This window comes from Cebus imitator, unplaced genomic scaffold, assembly GCF_001604975.1.
Source record: "Cebus imitator isolate Cc_AM_T3 unplaced genomic scaffold, Cebus_imitator-1.0 Scaffold300, whole genome shotgun sequence".
Lineage (NCBI taxonomy): Eukaryota > Metazoa > Chordata > Mammalia > Primates > Cebidae > Cebus > Cebus imitator.
The window spans coordinates 1161187-1184356 of NW_016107615.1; the positions used below are offsets into that span (position 1 = coordinate 1161187).

General features: G+C 33.4%; 1 protein-coding gene across 5 annotated transcripts in view; it reads left to right on the top strand.

Moving 5' to 3' along the window:
- Positions 1 to 23170, top strand: part of NAALADL2 (N-acetylated alpha-linked acidic dipeptidase like 2) — a 1349309-nt gene that overhangs the window by 1004665 nt on the left and 321474 nt on the right. For all 5 annotated transcript variants that reach the window (XM_017502844.2, XM_037729372.1, XM_017502843.2 and 2 more), the window contains 3 exons: positions 11010 to 11102; positions 14472 to 14677; positions 18802 to 18921. In XM_017502844.2, the coding sequence (XP_017358333.1) occupies positions 11010 to 11102; positions 14472 to 14677; positions 18802 to 18921 (419 nt within the window). The remainder of the gene's footprint in view (positions 1 to 11009; positions 11103 to 14471; positions 14678 to 18801; positions 18922 to 23170) is intronic.

The following is a 23170-nucleotide window of genomic DNA, read 5'->3' on the forward strand; positions in this document are numbered from 1 at the left end:
CAGGGAATCCTTTCCCATTGTTTTTTTTTAGTCAGGTTTGTCAAAGGTCAGATGTTTTTAGATATGTGGTGTCACTCAGAATTGCTACATGTTAGAAGATCTGGTACATTATGCTACTCTGGTTAAAGATGCCTTAAAATTCTCTCTCTCTTTCACTGTGTCTCTCTTTCTCTCCCTCTATCCACCTACCTATCAATTTATCATTTATCTTGGTAGACAATGGAGTAGTATAATCTAATATGACATGGCTTCCTTTAAGTTCCAGCATAACAAATGAGAAAACTTTTTGGCTCCAACAGAACAAAGTATTTTTTTAGTAGACAAAAAAAAAAAAAAAAAAAAAAGAAAAGGAAAACTAAAAACTTGTTTTGGAGCAGAGTGGGCTTTAATAATGTTGATTAAGTTTTTCCAATCAACATAGCAGAAAATCTTCAGAAGAAATGGGGAAAATTTTAATTTGTGTAGACAACTTCCGTATAACATGCATATAGCTATGATGACTGCTGTGTATCTGAATAACTCAAGGAGCTAGAACTCCTTAGGAGGGACTGATATGTGTGGAGACAAATGCAAGATCAACTGTCTTCAAGCAGGTAGTTGCATAGTGAACCTGATAACAGAGTAGTCTGTAGAACTAAAGATGAACATTCATGAGCTGCAAGTCTGAAGTCCTTGGACAAAAGGAAAAAGAGCTTCAGAATTCACTTTGAAGGACTGTTCATCAGGGATCTTAAATGGAGTGAGCGTACGTGGGAAACGTATTGTCCAAAGTCCGCAGAAAGTAGAGTCAATTCTCTGTTTCCTGGGGAGTGCAGGTTGGGCTTACCAAAGGTGACACAGATCTGATATTCACCCAGAACTTCTCAAGTTTCCAGGATTCTGTCTCAACGGTTTTGGTTTTAGAAATGATTCAGCTGGGAAACAGCCTAGAGTTTTTGTTTGTTTGCTAAAAGACCAAAGACAACCAGAGATGTATGCTTCAAAGCAATATTACTTTTAAAAGCATTTTCTAGTTTTTCTATATTTCTATATTTCTCAACAATGTTTTTACAGCTTCTAATATTCTTAACATATAATTTTTCAAATGCCTGTCATTTTTTACAAACTATAGAAATTCCAACTAAACTTTGGAGTTTATATATGTGATAAAATCCATTAGAGTACACCCTATCTTTATGTTTTTATGTTATGGGCCAATACTGTCATTTCCTAAACAAAAACTGCCAGAGATTTATCACTGCCTTTCTGTTTTTATATTCTTATATTCCTTTCATGTATCTAATATTTCTCTTTATTATTCTATTCAGTATTATCCAAATATGTCTTTCCTATCTGTGTCTCTAAGTTGTAAAGGCCAGTTGCCCTCTGAATTCTTAAGGCTCAGTGTTAAGCGCCATGTTCTCCACCAAAAGCCCGTTAGGGTTCCATTCAAGTTAGACGTAGTCTTTCTTTATGGCTCTCTCATGCAGTTGGCACCTTTATGCTACTTGGCATTATGATATGATATTCTGAAGCAGAAGGATGTCATATATCATTTCCTCTTTACTTTATAATTCAATTACTTGAGGTTTTCTTTATGGTTCAGGATATTATCAGTGTTGTGCCAGTATTTGAAAAGAATGTATGCTGTGTAATTGTCCATTGTGTACATGTTCACTTAGACTAATCAGGTTGTTCAAATATTCTATATATTAATCATGTTAAAATCTGCTAATGTAAATATATATTTGTACATTTTACCTGGCAGTCAGTCAGTTTTCACTTATTATATTTTGAGATTGTTTCTTAGGCATTTATAAATTCAAATATATCTTCTCTTCCGGGATAGTTGAACCACTTATAAAGTGGTATTCCTTATATGTAGTAATGGTTGTTTTAAGTTTGAGTAGGCCTGATATTCATTTTGCTACACTATTTTTATTAGTATCTTCATTTTTTTTTATTTTTTTTGCTTTCAACCTTCCTGTATCTTCACCTTTTGTATATGTCTTATTAACAGCAAATAATTTCCAATTTAAATGCAATCTGACCGTCTTTTAATAACATTTGGTCCATTTCGTTTAATGTGATTAATACGTACTTAGGCTTATAGTTTTCATCCTAATTAGGGTTTCTTCTTTGAATCACATATTGTTTTCCTTTAGTTTTACTTTTTCTTTAGATTGAGATTTTTGCCATTAAATTTTTCCCTCTCCTATTTGGAAGTTATAAATGCATTTTGTATTCTTTTATAATGTATCTAAGAAATTACAACTTCTTAGAGGTCCCTTGTACCTGCTCTGCTTAGTGTCAGGTAACTTTTTTTGCAGTTTCTTGGGAGGGAGTGGGGAAGTTCAGAACTTTAGGATTCCTATTTTATAGAGGAAGAACCACCTTCTTCATCCAAATTTGGGCAAGCCCAGGACGTTATCAGGCCCCAGTGTGTGATGTTCCCCTCCCTGTGTTGTCTTCTGATCTTTGCATCCCATGAGACCATCAATATTAAAGAGTTTTCTGGGTTTACCAAATTCCCTTAGGTTGAAGATAGCCTCATGGTTTTATTTACTTGGGTTCCTATCACAACTTAAATTTTGACCTAATAATTTTCTAACTTCTTGCGAATTATTTGATGCTGTTAACAAGATTTGTTTTGTGTTTTATTTGGCATTATAAGTTATCAGTGGGCGGATTAATCTGATATCCTAGTGTACCACATTTCTAGTAAAGAAAATCTTCTCTTCCTGTCCATCCATTCATTTTCTGGCCACAAATATGGACTCAGAAAATTATGTAGAGTGATTGACATGTAAATCAGATTTTCATCAGAAAAAAAAAAAGGATGCACTAAAAATGTGCAATTTAAGAGAATTTAATCAAATGCTTATGTACGTGGTATAGACAGGGAAAGCAAAACAGAAAAGGGACACTATTGTTACTGCCTCTAAACCAGGTCTAGTCATTGCTACTACCTGTAAACCTGAAAGGGCAAGAATAGAGAGCAGTTGAAGAAACTGGCAAGTACTGTAGCTATAAGAGAAAACTGTGGCTTTCAATCAAGTAGAGTTGTCACTGCCATAGAGTGGACAGCCAGGGAGGTTACTGGAGAATAAATACTCCAGTCTTTCACTTAATCCAAACTGCTGGTCTCTTGCTGATGCTTTCTAAAGGGTAAAGTAAGCCCGAGGCCAAAGAATAAAAGAACCAAGTAGATGTGGTTCATAGAGGTCTTTCTCCCCAGGTAGAGGTTAATGAAGGGTGGCAAATAGATCTGAATGGACAAATAGAGAATATACAGCAAAGATAATGCTTCAGATGATTAGTCTTCTGACCAATTTTATGATTTATGATTTGTGGAAGTGTTTGGTAGACAGATGAGAAAAAATTAATTGTCAATTTTTACATTTCTAAGGGATACAAAGAGAGTAAAAGTTATTTTTTCTGGGATTCATATTCTTTAAAATACCTTCCTATTTAGATAATTTCACTAAATAAAAAGAATATAATTTAATTCAACATTAATTGCTTTTCCAAAAGTATGGAAGCTCACATGAGTACTTGCACATATGGATGTGAAGATGTGTATGTGTGTATTAGAGAATCAGGGGATGGCTATATGTCCTTGAAAGTATACAAGTTACGACGGCATGGAATTTAGAAGCAGTTTATATTCAGATTTTCAGGCAAACGGTTGGCATTTAGGAATGACATCTGCAGATTACCGCATCTTGATCATCAAAACTGTGCCTCTAGAACGGATCCTAGTCCCCATGAGGATCAGGAAAATTGGAAAAAAAAAAAAGAACAATCTGGAGCTCCAATCCTAGAAGTTATTTTCTAGAGCCAGGTCAGCAAGCAAGAAACTCAAGTATATATAATGGGACAAATATTCAATTAAACTTTGAGACTCTAGAAGAACTATGCCCAGGAAACTAACAAAAGTTTAATTACTGGAACTGAGACTTGGAGTTAGCAGCAAGTGTTTTTCTTCAAATTTCTGAGTTTGGATTTTTTTCTAGATATTTGGTATAATTTTCACAATACAGGTGGAAATGAAGCTTTGTTAGTTATCACGGAAGAAGGAGATTGGGTACCAATTAATCTTATTCTTAATAATTGCAACAAAAATGCAAGACAGAATCATCTCTGGACCATGAAATTGGCAGTAGTTATTTTTCTCTGCACAGGATGAAATTAAGGGATAGACAGAGGCAGCTATTTCATGTCTCTTAGCTCTGACACCCCTCACCCTATTTGAATACAAATGTTCTCTGAGTGGAACACATTTTTATATTGTGAAATCTTTTAAACTTCACTTGTCATAATTAAAGCTGTCATCAAACTTTACATGAAAGGCAGAAATTGTTAAATGTGAGCTGAAAATGTAATTTTTAACTTGCAATACATACACACACACACACACACACACACACACACAGAGCAACTTTTTGAGTAATTAACTGCTCCTAAATATTCCCCCAGGACTTTCTAATTACAACCTTCAACCATGAATTTTTAAAAAAATTTTGAAAGAAATTTACAGAAAATTTGCAAGAATAAAAATATTTTTCTTAGCTGTCTTACAAACATAGTGAAGGTCTGAATTATCTCGCAAACAATGACATACTCCTACACAGATGACAGGACCATCACAATCAGGAATTAATCATTCATACAACACTACCATGCATTCCACAGATTCAATTCAACATTTTCCAATTTTCCCAGTAATATCCTAAATTACAGTAAAGATCCAAAGTAGGAACATCTGTTGCACCAAGTTGTCAAGTCCTCCATTTCCTTCAACCTGGAGCAGTTTCTGTCTTTTCTGACTTCTTTGGCTTTGCTACCTTTGAAGAGTCCATACTAATTATCTACAGAATTGTCCCCCCTAATCTGGGTCTATCTGATGTTTTCTCATGGGGATATTCAGGCTCTGAATCTTTAACAGTAATACTATAGAAGTAAGAGTATGTTTTCCCCATTGCATTTTGTGAGCTGCTTCATGATATTACCGTGTACCAGGGAATAATTAATTGCCTTGTATGTAATCAGTTGATGCCATTACTCCCTCCACAATGGATACAACCTTTACCACTGTCTAATATGGGCTATTCATCCTACATCAAATGTTCTACCTGCCCCTATCACAATGTAGTTAACTTCCTTACTCTACCAATGTATGTTCTTCAGCTCTTAAAAGCAGATGTCCTTCTCACCTGCTTCAGTTTGTCCCATATCTAGGGATGCTACTACCTTTGATCACTTGATTAAGGTGGTGGCTACCAGGTCTCCTTATGGAAGTTACTTTATATATTCTTTTACTTTTATACTCAATAAGCATTTGAAATCACGTAGTATCCTGCACCAAACCGCTGCTATCTCTAGCCACTAGTGTTTGTGTTCACTGATGCTTTTTGCCCAGTCATTTCTATGGTGACTTGAATTTCCTTGTTTTTTTTTCTTTTCAATCTGTCACTGTAGTGCAGTGGCACCATTATGGCTAACTGCAGCAGTGAATTCTTTGGCTCAAATGATCCTCCTGCCCCAGTCTCTGAATAACTGGGAGGAGAGGCACGCACCACAATGTCTGGCTAATGTATTTTTATTTTGAATTTTGTAGAGACAAGGTCTTGCTATGTTGCTCAGGCTGATCTCAAACTCTTGGCCTCAAGGGACCCTCTCAGAGCTTTAGAATTACAGGAATGAGCCACCACTGCCAGCTGCAATTTTACATCTTTTCTATGCTCATTAGTTAACATTCCATTGTAAATAAGATATTTTTCTTTTTACTATTGGTTTGTATGTTTTATTTTATTTATACATGCCAGTATTGAGTCATTACTTGATTAGGATTTATATTCATAATAGATTCAATTGATTGTAAACGAGTATTTTTTTTATTTTGATACTCAAATTGTCAAATATTAACCCATAATAGCAGCTTCAGCTGGATTCTGTGTCCTTTGACATATACTCATTATTCTTTGTGTATTTCCTTAGTTTTTAGCGCCATAAGAAGTACCGAATCCTCTTGTACTTTTCCTGTGCCAGCTCTGTTATCAGCCATTTCTCCAAAGAGTCTAGGTCCTTTGAGTGGAAAATGGTGTCTAGAAAACCAGATCTGGATTCATCCATTGCTGTTGAGGTGTTGCTTCTCTCCATACCACTCAGTGAACAAAACTAGGAAAATATATTTTGATGTTATATTTTATGTAAATATATAAAAATATATCTGTACACTCAGATTTATAGCTATATTTACTTTTAAATATATGTGCATGGGTGTTACACACACACACACAGTTTTGTATATATGTATGTTCTCATGAATATATATAGATATGTATGTAATCAACAACATATATGTAGATTGTTCTCATGGTTTTATATATATAAATATATAACTTAATATAAATCGATATGTTCTCATTTTTTATATATAATATATAAAATATATTAAATTTTATAATTTAAATATAAATATAATTAAAATAAATTTAAATATATATATATATAACCACGAGAACATATCAATATTGAGTTTTATTTATCTTTCCATGTTTGTAAATCTTTAGCAGTTAGAAATTGGCTTCTCATTATACAGAATATATTTACTTAAGTAATTAGATCCTGTGCATTTAATCAACTGATGCCATTACATCCTTCACAATGGATCCAGCCCCAGGCACTGCTTCATTCAGGCTATTCACTGTATATCAAACGTTGTGTCTTCCCCGGCCACAATGTGGTTAACGCTACCCAGGCCCTAACACTACGTGTTATTCAGCTTTTAACTGCAGATGGCCTTCTCACTTTGCTTTAGTGGCTTGTCTCCCTGCACTGGTTCCCCTGACACTTGCTTTCCTCCTCATATTAAGGCCTTCTCACACATAGGTAAACACATACACACACACACACACACACACACACACACACACACATACACTTAGACACTATCCTCACCATCCTTGGGCCCTGATATACCATGCTGGACTACAAACCAAAATAACTAGATCCTGAGGTCTATAACCACCATAAAAAAAAATTAGCACAATATATACATATGTCACTCAAAGTTACAATATTGGAACACATGGTACAAGAATTTAAAATAAGCATTAAACTCAAAAAGAGAATGAAATGTGTTAGCAATATAAAACAAAATTCAGAAAACATTAAGAAATGAGAGGAAATAATATGGAAAATAGGAGAGTTGAAAGAAATATAGTAATTGATAGGGTAGGTAGATAGATACAGTCAGAGAGAGAGCTAACTGAAGAATAAATTCAAGAGCTAGGAGATGAGATTGACCTATTAGATCCAGAGAGGCATAGAAAAGGATAAGTAGAGAAATACAAAATACAACTAAAAGACACAGTGGATTAAAATGGAGTTCTAGAAACAATATTAGAAGAAGGAAAAAATGTAAGACAGAAAATTGTTGAGAAAGAAATAATAATCTTTCCAGGAAAAAACACACCTACACATTTTATAGTTAAATTCAAAAAGCACAAAAATAAAGAGAAAAATTCTAAAATTTTCTATGGTGTAAAAGGGTTCAATGTTTCAGGTGCTGCACTAGAAGTAGACAGTCTCTCTAGGCTTTAATTCTATCATCCCTGGGGCTTTGGAATAGAAAAGATACCCTAGAGTGCAGGTTTGTTCAAGCCTTTTTACAACAGTGCCTCACTCCCGCAGATATACGAAGGCCAGCTAAACCCAATTTCTGTTCCATTATTTAATCTCTTCTTTTTCATTGTTTGTCCATAATCATACACATTTTTACCTAAGATCAATCATTATGTATATCCTTCTGTATCCTGTTCTTCTCACTCTTATAGTGTATCCGTGTTTCTACATATTCTTTGTACATTTTAACAGCCACACATTTTATCCCAATTTTCTAAGTCATTTCCCTGTTACGGATGTTTATGTTGTTTTCTGTAATTGCTATTATAGATTATACTGCAGAGAGTTGAATTATTCCTGTAGGATAAATTTCAAAGTACAGGATTGCTATTGCTATTGCTATGAAAACTAATATTGCCTTACCAATGGGTTGTTTAAATTAGCAATGCCAACAGCAGCAGATGAGTTTTTAGAGCAAGTTTATTCATGATTTTCTGATATTTATTACTAAAATGTAAAATGTGATCATGGTGCTGATTCCAGTGAAGAAAAACAGACTCTATGCATATTTATGTTCAGACGTGAGTATGGAATAATATAAAACAATATGCATCAGGATCAGCACATTTGTGAAGATGTAAATAAAGAGATGAAAAGTAGATCTTTGCTATGTAAATATGTCATTATTTTGACCTAGTCTTTGCCTAGTGATACATAAGGAAGTCCTTCTGTCAGTTGAAAGGATCCAATATAAATATAGCATTCTTCCCGGAGCAAAAGATTATGTTTATTTTCTCCAACCTCTGTGCTTCTTGTAGATAGTTCTAGACCTCAAGATGTAGAAGACAGAATAAAATAATTTGAAATCTTTCTGTACAAATGTTTAAGATCTCTGAAGGAAATTTAAAAGCAGTTCTCAAAAAATAAACTAAAATATAGCCAAATATACAGAAGCAAAAATGAAGACAGAATTAACAATCAGAGAAGTAAGTAAAAGAGTTGCAACTCTGTTTGCCTGTTATTGAGAAGTTATGGGTCTTGGTAAAATTAGAATGGGAATATGGCATCCACAGTGGGACAAAAGACATGGTCATGTTCCCATGGAGGCAGGGAGCTGGAAGACCTCTATATCAAACGATGGGTATAGCGTGGGCGCAGGAAGACTAGAAAGAAAGAAACCCACCCATAATAGAGGAAAGCTTTCTTCTTCTTGAGCTCTGGATGATTAAAAAACATTAAAAATCTACCTTTCAAAATCAAAAATCCTGTCTTAGAATGTTCCCTACAATTGTACTATAGAAACTGTGGGCCAAACAATTAGCATGAAAATTGTCCCCATGCTGGAGATGTCTTTGGGATGCCTGGCAAAAGGAAATGCAGTACTGGAAAGCTATGTATCTGAGATATAACCACCTAGAGAAAGTTGGAGCAGTTACGTTAATATCAAGCAGAGGGAAGGAGGAGATGACTTTAGGAAAAAAAGTTGGGGATAGAGTAGAATTATGTGGAACAGTTCATCAGAAAGATGTAGTAATTCCAAACTTGTATAAAACTATCAAACTTGTCTAAAAATACGTGGAAAATGTTTTGTAGTATTGCCAGAATAAATTGACAAACTTTATATTATTTTGGGAAACTTTAACATGTTTCAGTAATTAACAGAGCAAACACATAGTTTAATTGGTAAGTTCGTAGCCACAATATTTTAAAATTTGACCTACTGGACATATATGTGGAACGCTGCACCCATGAATTTTCCTATTCCAATGCATATCCTTCATAAAATGCTTACTGAAAAATTTAATTCTCTATATATCAGACGCAGTAGCCTAAAGGGTCACAAAATAAATCTCACCTAATATCAAGGTAGCACATGGACCTTGCTTTTTGTTCATAAATTAAAAGTTAGATATCAATATCAAAACAGTAATTCACACATTATATGCCATTTGAAAATTATTTGAATTAATACACATATTATAGAAGAAATTAAAATAGAAGTTTAAAAAATTTAGAATCTGTAATATAATAAGACCATACATAAAAATTAATATGCTATAGCCACAGAGAAAATCTGTAGCCTTGAATGCATGTGTGTGTATGTATATATATAATGTGTCATTATTGATCTGTCAATCATAACAAAAGTTCCACAGCAATGCAAGATATTAATAATAGGAGCTTGAGAGAGAGAGGGCATTTGGGAACTGTGTACTCTCTGCTCAGTATTTTTGTAAAACTAAAATGTTCTAAAAAACAACGTCTGTTAATTGAAAACAAACAAAAATGCATAGTACCTAAATTAAAAGCACAGTGCTCAGGCTCTAAGTAGATTTACTCACAGACAGACAAGAAACTCAGGCATTCTCTAAAGGCCTCTTTCCTTTTGTTTTGGTTATTATTTTAACGGATTCACGGTACTGATTTTCCATGTAATTTGTTTGAAAGGGTACATTGAGGGAAAGAGGTAACATATTTATTATTACAATTTTTATCTACCAGTAAGAAACGACATTTGTGGGCCTACCAGTATAATATGGCTACTTTGCATTCGCTGCTTTCAAATTTGCCACAATGTCCTGACCCTACCACCTGGCTACTCTGCTTTAAGGAAAACTTTAAAGACACTGAGAACCACCTCCTAACTCAGACTTCTCAGGATCCGTCAAATACAGGACTAACACATTTCACCTCCAGAGACTATGTCAATTCTCTGACTAGAGCCCCTCCTGATTGGTATATTTGCCTTATTTGCAAAATTTTTGAATGTCAAACATAAACAGAAAAAAATCAAAGAGGTAGAGCAATTAGTATAGATTTAGAATAGAGGTAAGGACCTACAAACCCCGATACAAATAAAAACTCCAATATATGAAAACATGTACAGCTTTAAGAATCTTTATCCTTTTATGTTGTGTAATGCTTTATTTACCATTTTTAAAGTGTTAATAAAATAGTGAGTCATACTGAAAAGGTTATCATCCACATATTCTTTATCTGAAAATAGAAATGTATTCAATATTCTTTGGAAATGTTTGAATCTATTTTTTCCCTTTTTAAAAATATGTGTTGCCCATATCTCCTGAAGATCTTCTGAATGCTCTCATAATGAACCCCCATTGCAGCACTGAATGTGAGGTTTAGAAGTGCCTATTTACGGCTCTGAGGTTCAAAGAGGCTAGCAATTGTATCTTAGTCATCATTGCATAACGAGCATCTAAAATAGAATCTGCACCAAGTATTGAATAAATATTTGTCAAAAACGGTATAACTTTGGCTATCTGAGAACATTCTATTCTGTGAAATTCTTTGGCTGGTGATATTGGATAAATAAATTTTAAGATGTAAAAAATACAATAAAATATAAAGAAACAAAAGTCTTTAAATTTTTGTTTTTTCAGAAATAAGAGTCATCAGCATGCACGTTCAGACAGTCACAAAATTGAAAACAGTAACTAACGTTGTTGGATATGTAATGGGCTTGACGTCTCCAGGTAAGTAGGGTTAAATATTTATAATCTGCACTTTATATGAAACTTTACAAGGAAATGCTCTGTCATAATTTAATATCACACTTAAATATTCTACTTTAGATATAGCTAGAAATTTGTCCCACTCTAAAATTAGACAAATTTGAAACTAAGAAGTAGGTCTTCATTCTCTTTCCTACCATATCTCTTCAAAAATAAATCAGAGAGAGAGAGAGAGAGAGAGAGAGGTGGGAGTCTCTCAGGAGGAGATGATTTTAGATTTGGTAAACTGGCATGTCCTACAAAAGTCAAACCTTTTTTTTTTTCTTTTTTGTATATTCACCATAACACTGTTGAAAATTTTATCAAGAAGACATTTTAGAAAATTGTTTTTTTTTTCCTCACTGCAACCTCCACCTCTGGAGTTCAAGCAATTCTTGTGCCTCAGCCTCTTGAGTAGCTGAGACTCAGGCGCCTGCCACCATGCGCTGCTAATTTTTTTATTTTATATTTTTAGTAGAGACAGGGTTTTGCCATGTTAGCCAGGTTGGTCTTGAACTCCTGGCCTCCTGTGATCCACCCACCTTGGCCTCCCAAAGTTCTGGGATTACAGGTGTGAGCCATTGTGCCTGGCCAAGAAAGATTTTAGCTATTAAGTGTTTTTCTTTTCTTCTTCTTTTTTTTTTTTTTTTTAATGAAAATTTGGTCTCCAAATGTAGTTGTCCAGTTTTGATCTAAGTCCCACTCTGTATTCTTGGTCTGTTGACACGTTTGTCAAATGTCTGCATGGCTTTAGGTTTTGAATGTGCTTGTAAAAATGGTCAGCTGCATCTACTTGGGAGTCTGAGGCAGGAGGATCCCTTGATCCTGGGAGGCAGAGGTTGCAGTTAGCTGAGATTACGCCACTGCTCTATAGCCTGGGCAACAAAGACTGCCTCAAAAAAAAAGAAAAAGCCAAGCGCGGGTGGCTCAGGCCTGTAATCCCAGCACTTTGGGAGGCCGAGGCGGGTGGATCACGAGGTCAAGAGATCGAGACGTCTCCATCCTGGTCAACATGGTGAAACCCCGTCTCTACTAAAAATATAAAAATTAGCTGGGCATGATGGTGTGCACCTGTAGTCCCAGCTACTTGAGAGGGAGGCTGAGGCAGGAGAATTGCCTGAACCCAGGAGGCAGAGGTTGCGGTGAGCTGAGATCGCGTCATTGCACACCAGCCTGGGTAACAAGAGCGAAACCCCATCTCAAAAAAAAAAAAAAAAGACAAGAAAAGATCAAAAGGTCACCCGTTAGATTTTTTAAAATAAATTTACACTTTGTTAAGAACTACTGATGGAATCTTCAGATGTTATGTAGGCTAAAACAAGTAAAAATAAATGTCATATACTAAGACATTAATAGCAATACTTCCAAACACATTGTAAAGCTGAATCACATATTACTATGGGATGTGCTTGTTACACAGTGTAGAATGTAACAATCTTTTTATTATACTTTTGTTATTTCTATTGATTTTGAGATATTTACTCAAGTTCTCCTTGGAGAATTATTATTCTCCATGGCTTTTGTAAAATTGACCTAGTTGCTAGCTCAGAATTTTAAGATGAAGTTTTGTAGCCTCCCAGTTTCTTGCTGGCCAACTCTTATAAAATTCATGAAAGCCACTTATTTTCTCGGATTTCTTTACAGTTACAATGTTGAACAACCTCTGATCATAGTGTCTTTAAATACAAGATATAAATAAATTTGAAAATTGTTACTATTGAATTTTAACAAATTTCCATTATAAGGTTTTCAACTGAGGAACTAGAATGTTTATCATCATTGATACATTTGCAAGTTGTTATTGGAAAACCCAGTTGTACAGATTATACTAGCTTTAGAATGAAGAAAATTCAATGTACAAAATAAGCTCCTAGAATTAAAAAATCAATTTTATAATTAGTATTCTTCAGTGTAAAATATGCAAACCTTCCCAAATGTTGCTTATTTGAATCTTACAAAAAAAATTGACTTTATTTACTTGACTTTTTATTTAATGGCTTTGAAGATTAGAAACAATCATCAATTAGCATTGTTTCTTAGATAGAGTTTATTTAGAAGGCAGAAAATTCCAAGCAAAACTTTGAGACTTTTATGGGAGATAAGTGAATAAATTCTTGAGTTTTCAACATTTACAGACACACTACGTATACCATTAATTAAATCTTAATAAAATGTTGGCAGATCAAACCCATTGCCAGTTTCTGTATGTAGTATCTTCATACTGTGGCATTTCTCGTAAGGTAGCTTTTTGGCGTTGTAAGTCAAAGGCTGATTTATTTATTCCACACGTGTAAGACCTACTTTGTGGTAGGCATTGTTCAAAGTGGCAGACAAATAGTAACTTCTCAAACTCAAAACAACTAAATTGAGGATGTACTATTTGTTTTCCTATGTTAGAGATAAAAAATGAAGGCATTGAAAGTTGAAATAAGCTTTCCAAGGTCACACAACCAGTGACTTGCAAAGCTGGATTCAAACACAAACAGGCTGGATTCTGGGTCTGCGCAATTTACCATCACGTAAAATGATGTTCAACGAAGAAAAATTTTTGCACAGATGAATGAGGATAATTGGTCAGATCATTCAGATATGTTATTAATACCAATAACTCTCACTGACAACAAAATCAGAGGAAACTCTCAAGGGGTATTTTCAGCTTTATTATTGAAAATATTTGGTAATATATATTGAATAGGCTACTTCCATGTGAAAGGAAGGGTCTTCAATAGTGTATCTAATACATTCTGAATGACCATATGAAATAAAATGTATACAATGGCAACTTTTACAACAGTTAAATGACTTTCGACATTGGTGAATTTTATTTTATTTTTTCTTCACAGAAAGGAGAGGGCCTGAAATTATAAGTTGGAAGCTATAATTAATTCCCTATGTAATTAATTTATTGCAGAATCCATACACGACTACTACATTTTTAATATTTAAAGCTACTGAATCAGTGCTTTCTCAAATGTATTAATAGTTGGCTAATATTTACTGAGCATACATACATTGTTTACAGGGCACTTCCCACTCTGATTCTGGAAAAATGTTAGATAAGGGTTTGATTGTGGCATATTTGTATGCTTCATTAATTAATATTCATGTTATAAAGGAGAGTAATGTGAATCTAAGCTTTGGTTTCATAATTGGGTTCAGCAGCTGCTTCTGCTTTTATATACACAGATGTGTGAGTTAAGACAGTGGGCAAAAATATTGAAATAGTCTTAATTATTAGAACAGTTTTGCTTAATTATTGCTCAGTTGTGCAACAGGATTATGTAAATGTCATTAGATTTATTGTTGAGGTTTACGTTTTCTGAAATGGCTCTTGTCCTTTTCTATTTTCAGACCGGTATATCATAGTTGGCAGCCATCATCATACTGCACACAGTTATAATGGACAAGAATGGGCCAGTAGTACTGCAATAATCACAGCGTTTATTCGTGCCTTGATGCCAAAAGTTAAAACAGGGTGGAGACCAGACCGAACTATTGTTTTCTGTTCTTGGGGAGGAACAGCTTTTGGCAATATTGGCTCATACGAATGGGGAGAGGTAAAACAAAATATACATTAATTACAGTGCTTTTCTTAATTTGCTAAAGTAGATGAAGTTCAATTGTGGAAGCCCCGGGCAATGATGTGCTTCTCAACCAAAATGTCATATGACTAGTTTGCTGAGGTGGCTTATAAGAATAAGAGGAAATTAGAGCTAGACCACAGCAAAGTACCGATGACCTTCAAATATCTTATCCCTGTTGTTACCAGACTTACAAACCCTGATACGATCTAACACATCACAGTGTTTACCTGATGATGTATTTCTCCTTAGAAGACAGCTTGACAGGCACTGGACAAAAAAAGGGCCAGATGATGCATATTTTCTTTCATTTTCTACACTTTCTAGGAATTATCTGGAATTAGGGAACAATCTCCTATATTAAATATTTATTACCTTAGCGTTATATTTTATCTATACACTATGGATATTGAATGTAAAATAGCAGTTACTTTCCTTTCTTCCTCACTCCACTTTTTCCTCCTTGCACACTCCACCCTTCACCCGTATCTCTCTACCTTCTGTTTCCTACCTGCCTGTCTGTTGCCTACCTACCTCCCTAGCCGCTTTAGGAAACCTGTATCCAAATGAAATCTAGCATGCAATGAGGTACAGTTAGAATACAACTGGAATATTGGAGAGTTTTAAGTCTCAAATGCTTCTGACAGGTCTGTGTCTCATAAATGCACTGTATTTTAATGGAATATGATAACTGATAATTGGATCAATAGAAATTCTATTTACTTTTGTGATTTGTTTTAAAAACGAGCTTCGAAAGGCACATGTAGACCAAATATGTAGGCCAGTAAAATAGACAATTTTACTAGGAAAGTAAAATAATTTAATATTGCAGTTTTTTCCACTACTTTAGCTTTGAGAAGAACAATTTACTAAGAAATTATTTTCTACATTTTTATTTTTAATCACGTAAAGAAGATAAAATATATAAAATCAAAGAAAATATTTTAAAAAGGTATAGAAAAGAAATAGCAAGGATCTTTTTTAATTTGAAGACTTAAAGATGAGAAAATTTTTTCAGTCTAAAATTCATCAAGATTCACACATTGCAAATTGGAATGCTTTTCTGTATGCAAATGAGTGGCGTGAATGTTTAAGCCGTATTTAAAATGTAAGAATTCAAATGCAAAATTTCCATTGCTTAAAGAATATTTTTAAGTTGACAAATTTGTAAGTAAGCTGGAAATGAAATAGCCGAACCAACATCTCAAACTCATATCCCAAATTACTTTAAAGATTGGTCAACAAGTTAATGAACAATTTAGGGAAAATGTCTGTAAGCGGCACCATTATTAGTAAATCAAAAACAATGAAATGAATGTTTTAATTTCCCTGTAATAATAAAGCACATATCTTTAAAATGTCTCAAAGATTCTTTTCCAATTCCAAAGATGTATTTTGCTGTATCAAACTATATTTTAGGTGTTTTATATACCTCTCTAGTGACTTTCACAATAAATTTGTGTTAATTCTAAATTAATATGTATATTTCTGAACTATGTTTTCGAGTAGTCTTGTCTAAACTAGTAGTTTCTAATGTAAACATCTTAAACCCCAATGCCTAGGAAAATTTATTATGAACTTAGTTGAGCATCAATTGTCAGAGTCTGTAAGGTAAATCAATGTGTTCTTGCATGTGTGTGAGCAATAGTTTTTGTCAAATTAAGCTGATATTTTTGTGGTTAATACACATTCATTTTTAAGTTTTTGTGAAGTCATTATACCTTTTGATAACTGTGTATTTTCTTAGTCAATAATGCCAAAAATACAACAACTACCATGTGGGAGTTCACAGGAAAAAATTTTGTTAGAAAGGTTATTCCTATTCAAAACAATTAAGTATTAATGCGTTTGAACGTTTATAGGTATATTCACATTTGGCAACTGATTATACATTCAGTAATTTTCTGGCATTTTAGGTGACTAGATGGGCAAAGACACATGAGTAATGAAAATAGTAAATAATATACATTTGATTATTGGCTTATAAAATGTATTTTTATAATTTACTGTGCCTCACCAGAATGTTTCAATGCAATTCATGAAGCCATTTTGTAACCATCCAATTGAAATTTGGAAAACTGCTAGCTTTCCTGTTTTGCCTAGTCATATCAAATCTACTCCAGAGAATGCAAGAGTTTATGTTAGATTGAAACTAATTTATGCTATAAATATATTCCTTTGTGAAGGAGGATGAGGAAAGCTCGTATTGACATGTCATATTGCCCCATTTAATTTTGCTTGCGTAGAAACCTCTGGAAACCCACAGTTGTAGTTAAGAGGATTAGGTAGTGTTGACAAATAAACTTAGCAATGGAATTTATAGACAGAATTATTAGAGAATTGATTCAATACTGATCTTGGTCTTTTAGGAAAATTGTAACATTTTGCTAAATAAGTTCTTTAAAATGTACCATTTTATTTCTGTGAAGAATCTTCATTTGTCAGAGGCTATTGTGGAAATATTACAGATATTGGAATAAAAGAAGTCAGAGTTCAAATTCTCTCTACCATTGAACATGTCATCTTAGGCATGGTTAACTTCTCTGAGACTTGATACCTCGAGTGAGTCTACTAATTACCTATCTTCGGAGGTTTTCATGAGAATTACATAGACTAATATATACACAGTGTCTATGTGATAATGTGTTAATAGAGGCTGATTTTTCATAGCACTTAGCAGATATTTTTTCAACAGTATTATGGAGAAATTACTCAAGCTTAAAATTCATCACTTATGTGCACTTAACATGTTTATTAATTTTGAATGATTGTCTTTTCTGCCGTCTTACAGAGGCATAGCTGAATGTTCAACATAAAATATGAATAACAGTGAAAACATGCAATATTTATGTTTCTGTCCCTGGTTTCTTTTACTTAGCATAATTATACAATATGTATACATATTTTGCAATCCCATCTATGTTATCAGGAGAGAAGTTTCTTGTTTTTCAAGGCTAAATTGTATTTCATTGTGTATATATAACACATTTTCTTTACACATCTGGAACAGAGTGTAGAATGTGGTTACAGCCTGGGGTATGGAGGGAATGGGGAGAAAATGGTCAGCTTCCATATATATTGTGCAGTGTGGTGAATATACTTAGTAATAGAGTATATTACATTTAAAAATTGTTGAGTAATATGTTCTCATCACAAAAAAAATGTTATTTGGCGTGATGAATATGTTAACCAGCTTAATTTAATTTTTCCACATTATATCCATAAATCATAACATCACTTTGTATTCCATAAAACTATACAGTTTTAAGCTGTCAATTGACAATGAAAAAAATAAAAATAAAATGGGATGAAATTATCTATTTGATAGGCATAGGAGTCCTTGCAGTCTTTCATTTCATAGTTTTGGAAGAAGAAAGATACTTTCCCAAGTTATGATATAATGTAATCTTTTAGGACATTTCTGTAGAACTGCCACTGTGACAATTATTTGTTAAATGCCTTCATGAAAAAGCAGGGAAATAACAGAAAAATTTAGTGGTCCTTATTAATAGGATCGGTGAGCTTCAATTTTGTGGGGTAAGGAGCAGAAGAGAAGTGGAGAACTATTCTATGGAATCAATTGGTGCTGCTTATGTACATGAAATTCATTCTTTTTTTTGTAGGGTAATATTTGTAAGATTACATTGTATTATTCCCCATTTTGCTCATAATACAGGGTTATTTTGTGCAGAGTAGCTCCGTGCTTCAAAAGAAAAGGGCTGTTTTTATTCATCACTGAAGTGGTTTATCTATATCTCTTCTTTTATTCAATGGCTCCAAAATTAGGTTGCATTCATATTCTGTAGCTGAATCCATACTATGTTAACCTTTGAAGAATATTTTCTATTAAAATTTGACTTGTGTCAGGTGCATGCTTTGAAATATTTTATTGTATGTTATATCTAACTCTTACTACTCTTGTTTAAAATTCATTTATTACCTTTGTGTACACTATTGAATAGTATAGGATCACTTTTTTAAGAAAGTAATTCTGCAATGTATTAAGTATGAAATGTTCATTATTTAACATCTAAAAAAGTAGAATCTATTTATTTGTGTCACAGATAGATCTTTTTTTTTTTTTTTTTTTTTTATTTCAGGATTTCAAGACGGTTCTTCAGAAAAATGTTGTGGCTTATGTTAACCTCCATAGTCCCATAAGGGGTAATTCTACTCTACGTCCGGTAGCATCACCATCTCTTCAGCAACTGGTAGTAGAGGTAAGATAAACCACTATTGTATCAAGTGATTATGCAAAACTGCCCTTTTCTCTATATTTGGGCATTTCTTGATTTTTTCATTTATTTTTAAATATGCATAAAATTTTGTGTAAGAGTTTTAAGAAATGATGTATTGCTGATACTTATCAATATACCTTAACTAATTTCTTATGTTCTGGAATTCTTCACTTGCTACACTTTTATAGTTATAGTTCTAGAAGATATGAATACACAGTTATAGAGAAGGCATATAAAAATATATATTTTTTTTAAAATCTGAATTTAGCTCTCAAATTCCCAATTCCATAATCTTGACATTTTAAAATAAGCTTCATTACTTTTGGATTTCTTCTCCTTCATTCATGTTTTAAATAGATTTAGGACCTGTCCTATTTTTACAACTGCAGTATAGGCCCCCTGAGAACAAGACTATAGTGATAACTAAATTTGAAATGTTAGAAAACATTGTTTGAAAAAATATTTGTGGAAAAAGAATGCATTTTTTTACTAAGTCTCTTGAAAAAATCAAATATTTTTATGTCTCATTGGAGTTATTTTTTTAAAATATTTCATCATTTCTCACCTATTTTAAAAAAAATTAGCAGAATATTTTTTCCTGTTTATTAGTAGGGTTCACACTTTTATTTCTGCATTCTTATTATGAATTTCACTACAGATAAAATATGTGCTATTTCTCAGTATAAAAATAATTATACCACAACTTAGAGATTGTTTCCTCTTAGCCTCAATGTCTATTGATATATATTGGAACCAATCTTTCAGACTCCACAGGACTCTTTAGGGAGTATTGCAGGAACTGAACTAGAGAAATCTCCACACTGTTTATCACAGAGGTTGTACCAATTTACATTCCCACCAACAGCATATAAGAATTCCCTTTTCACCACGTTTATGCCAATATCTATTTTTAAATTTTTTAATATTGGCCATTGTGGCGGGGATAAGGTGGTATCTCATTGTGGTTCTTTTATTTGCATTTCCCTCATGATTTCTGAAAAATGCATATTGTCTAAATTGCAAATGACACAGGTCTGTATAGAATATCTAATCCTTTGTACAGAAATATGTAGATTATAATAGATCTCATCAAGTTCATATGGTAGATTTAAATATATAAGATGAAATATTTAAAGTATTAGTATCAAATACTGCATTTAATTTTTTAGAAACTAGACACATATAGCATGTTTTAAAGGATTACAAGCTTGCTCTGAAACAAAACTGTAAAATTATTGTCCTAAATCAAACACCAGTTTTAATTACCTTTATAGCATGTTATTCCAACCAGGGAGTTGGTAGTACCACTGTATTTGCTCTATCAGGCAATGTCTTGGTATGATATTCTTATTACTCAAGTCATAATTACTAGATATGTTGAGGTATAATTCACATAGAGTAAGATTATCCACTCTTAAGTATACAGCTTGATGAATTATGACAAATGTATATAATCACGTATGCACAATCATAATCAAGATATACATTTCTGTCACACAGAAAGTTCCATTATACTCCTTTTCATTCAATCTTCTCCCTTCATCTCCAGTTTTTGGCAACCACTGACCCCATTTTTATTCCTCTAGTTTCGCCTCTGAGAATATTTGAAAACCTGGAATCATACAATGCATATTCCCTTATGTGTGGCTTCTTTTACTTAGCATAATGATGTTTAAGATTTGCCTATGTTGTTAATAGTTAATAGTTCATCTTCTAGACCACCGAGAAAGTAATTGGAACAGAGGCGAGTGCAATACCTTTGGAACTCTCTCTCCAGTTTGATACACTGACTTTGATTTTAAAAGGAGAGGACTTCAAAAATTAAAATTGAGAAAAGAAGTCAATTCCGTGAGGGTAGTCCACTAAATTTGAACTCTATCACTCTGAGAGGAGAGGATGAAATCTTTTGAAGATCCAGACAAGTTTAATGAGTTTGAATTATAGGTTTTTTTCTTAGAATTTATGAAACATTTGACCTTAAAAAGATGTCTGAAGAATGATGAAAATTTGATAGTTGGGTAATAGCAACGTGTGGGTTCTTTGACCTACTCTGTTTTCTTTTGGGTTTAATTGTAAATATTTGTTATAACTTGAAAAATATTTAAAACTACTTTATTTTTCTAAGTTATAACACAGGTAATTAAATTAAATACGAAGGTTCCCTCGTCTCCACATACTCACTGAGGCTGGTGAAGGCTAGCATTTATTATTGCCTGTCTTTTGAATATAGGCCATTTTAACTCGGGTGAGATGATATCTCATTTTAGTTTTGATTTATAGTTCTTTGATGATGAATAATGCTGAGCATCTTTTCATATGCCTGTGTGCCATTCGTATGTCTTCTTTTGAGAAATGTCTATTCAGATCTTTCACCCATTTTTTAATCAGATCATTATGTTTTTTCCTATAGAGTTGTCTGAGCACCTTACATATTCTGGTTATTAATCCCTTGTCAGATGGGTAGTTTGAAAATATTTTCTCCCCATTTTTTTTTTTATCTCTTCTTCTGTTGATTGTTTCATTTTTGTTGTAGAAGCTTATTAACTTGATGTGATCCCATTTGTTCAGGTTAGTTTTGGTTGCCTGTGTTTGTATTACTCAATAAATTTTTGCCTAGACCAATGTACCAGAGAGTTTCCCCAATGTTTTCTTGCAATAGTTACTAGTTTGAGGTATTAAATTTATGTTTTTAAGCCATTTTGATTTTTTTTTTTTTTCTGATGAAAGATAGGGGTCTAGTTTCATTCTGCTACATGTAGATATCTAGTTTTCTGGGCACCATATTGAAGTGACTGTCTTTTCCCCAGTGTATGTTACTGGCAACTTGGTCAAAAATAAGTTCACCATAGGTATGTGGATTTGTTTCTGGGTTCCCTATTCTGCTTCATTCGTCTCTGTGTCTGCTTTTATGCCACTACCAATACTGTTTTGGTTACTGTAGCTCTGTAGCATAATTTGAAGTCAGGTGATGTGATGCCTTCAGTTTTGTTCTTTTAGCATTGGCTATTCTGGGTTTTTTGTGGTTCCACATAAATGTTAAGATTGTTTTTTCTGTTTCTGTGAAGAATATTACTGGTATTTTGATAGTGATTGTATATAGGGATTGAACTGAATCTGTAGATTGTTTTGGGTGGTATGGATAATTTAACAATATTGATTCTTCCAATTAATGAACATGGAATATCTTCTCATTTTTTGGTGTCCTCTTCAATTTCTTTCTTCAATGTTTTATAGTATTCATTATAGAGATCTTTCACTTATTTGGTTTATTCCTGGATATCATATTATATTCGTAACTGTTCTAAGTGGGATTACTTTCTTGATTTCTTTTTCAGAATGTGATTTTTGTTGTTAATTTTGTATAAAAATTACTTTACTGAATTTATTAGATCTAATAATTTTTCTGGGAAGGTTTTACTAAATATAATATCATATCATCTGCAAACAAGGATAATAGGACTTTTTCATTTCTAATTTGGACATCTTTTGTTTCTTTCTCTTTTCTGATTAGCTAGGACATCCAGTACTAGTTTAATAATAGTGGCAAAAATAGGCATCCTTGGCTAGGCTCAGTGGCTTACACCTGTATTCCCAGCACTTTGGGAGGGCAAGGAGGATGGATTAGCTGAGGTCAGGAGTTCGAGACCAGCCTGGCCAAAATGTTGAAACCCTGTCTCTACTAAAAATACAAAAATTAGTCGGGTGTGCTGGCACATGCATCTAATCCCAGCTACTTGGGAGCTTGAACCAGGAGAATTGCTGGAACCTGAGAGGTGAGGCTGCAGTGAGCTGAGATTGCACCACTGCACTCCAGCCTGGGTGAGGGAGGGAGATTCTATTTCAAAAAAAAAAAAAAAAAAAAATGGACATCCTTGTCATGTCATAGACCTTAGAGGAAAGACTTTCAGTTTTTCCATATTCAGCATGATACTAGCTGTGGATCTGACATATGTAGCTTTTATTATATTGAAGTATGTTCCTTCTCTACCCAGTCTGGTGAGGGTATTTATCATGAACGGAAGTTGAATTTTATCAAATGCTTTTTCAGCATCAATTGAAATGGTCACATGACTTCTGTTTTTTATCATGGTGTATCATATTGATTAATTTGCATATGTTGAATCATCCTTGCATGCCAGGGGTAAATACCACGTGGTCAGGATAAATGATATTTTAAATGTATTGTTGAATATAGTTTGCCAATATTTTGTTGAGGACTTTTGCATCAATA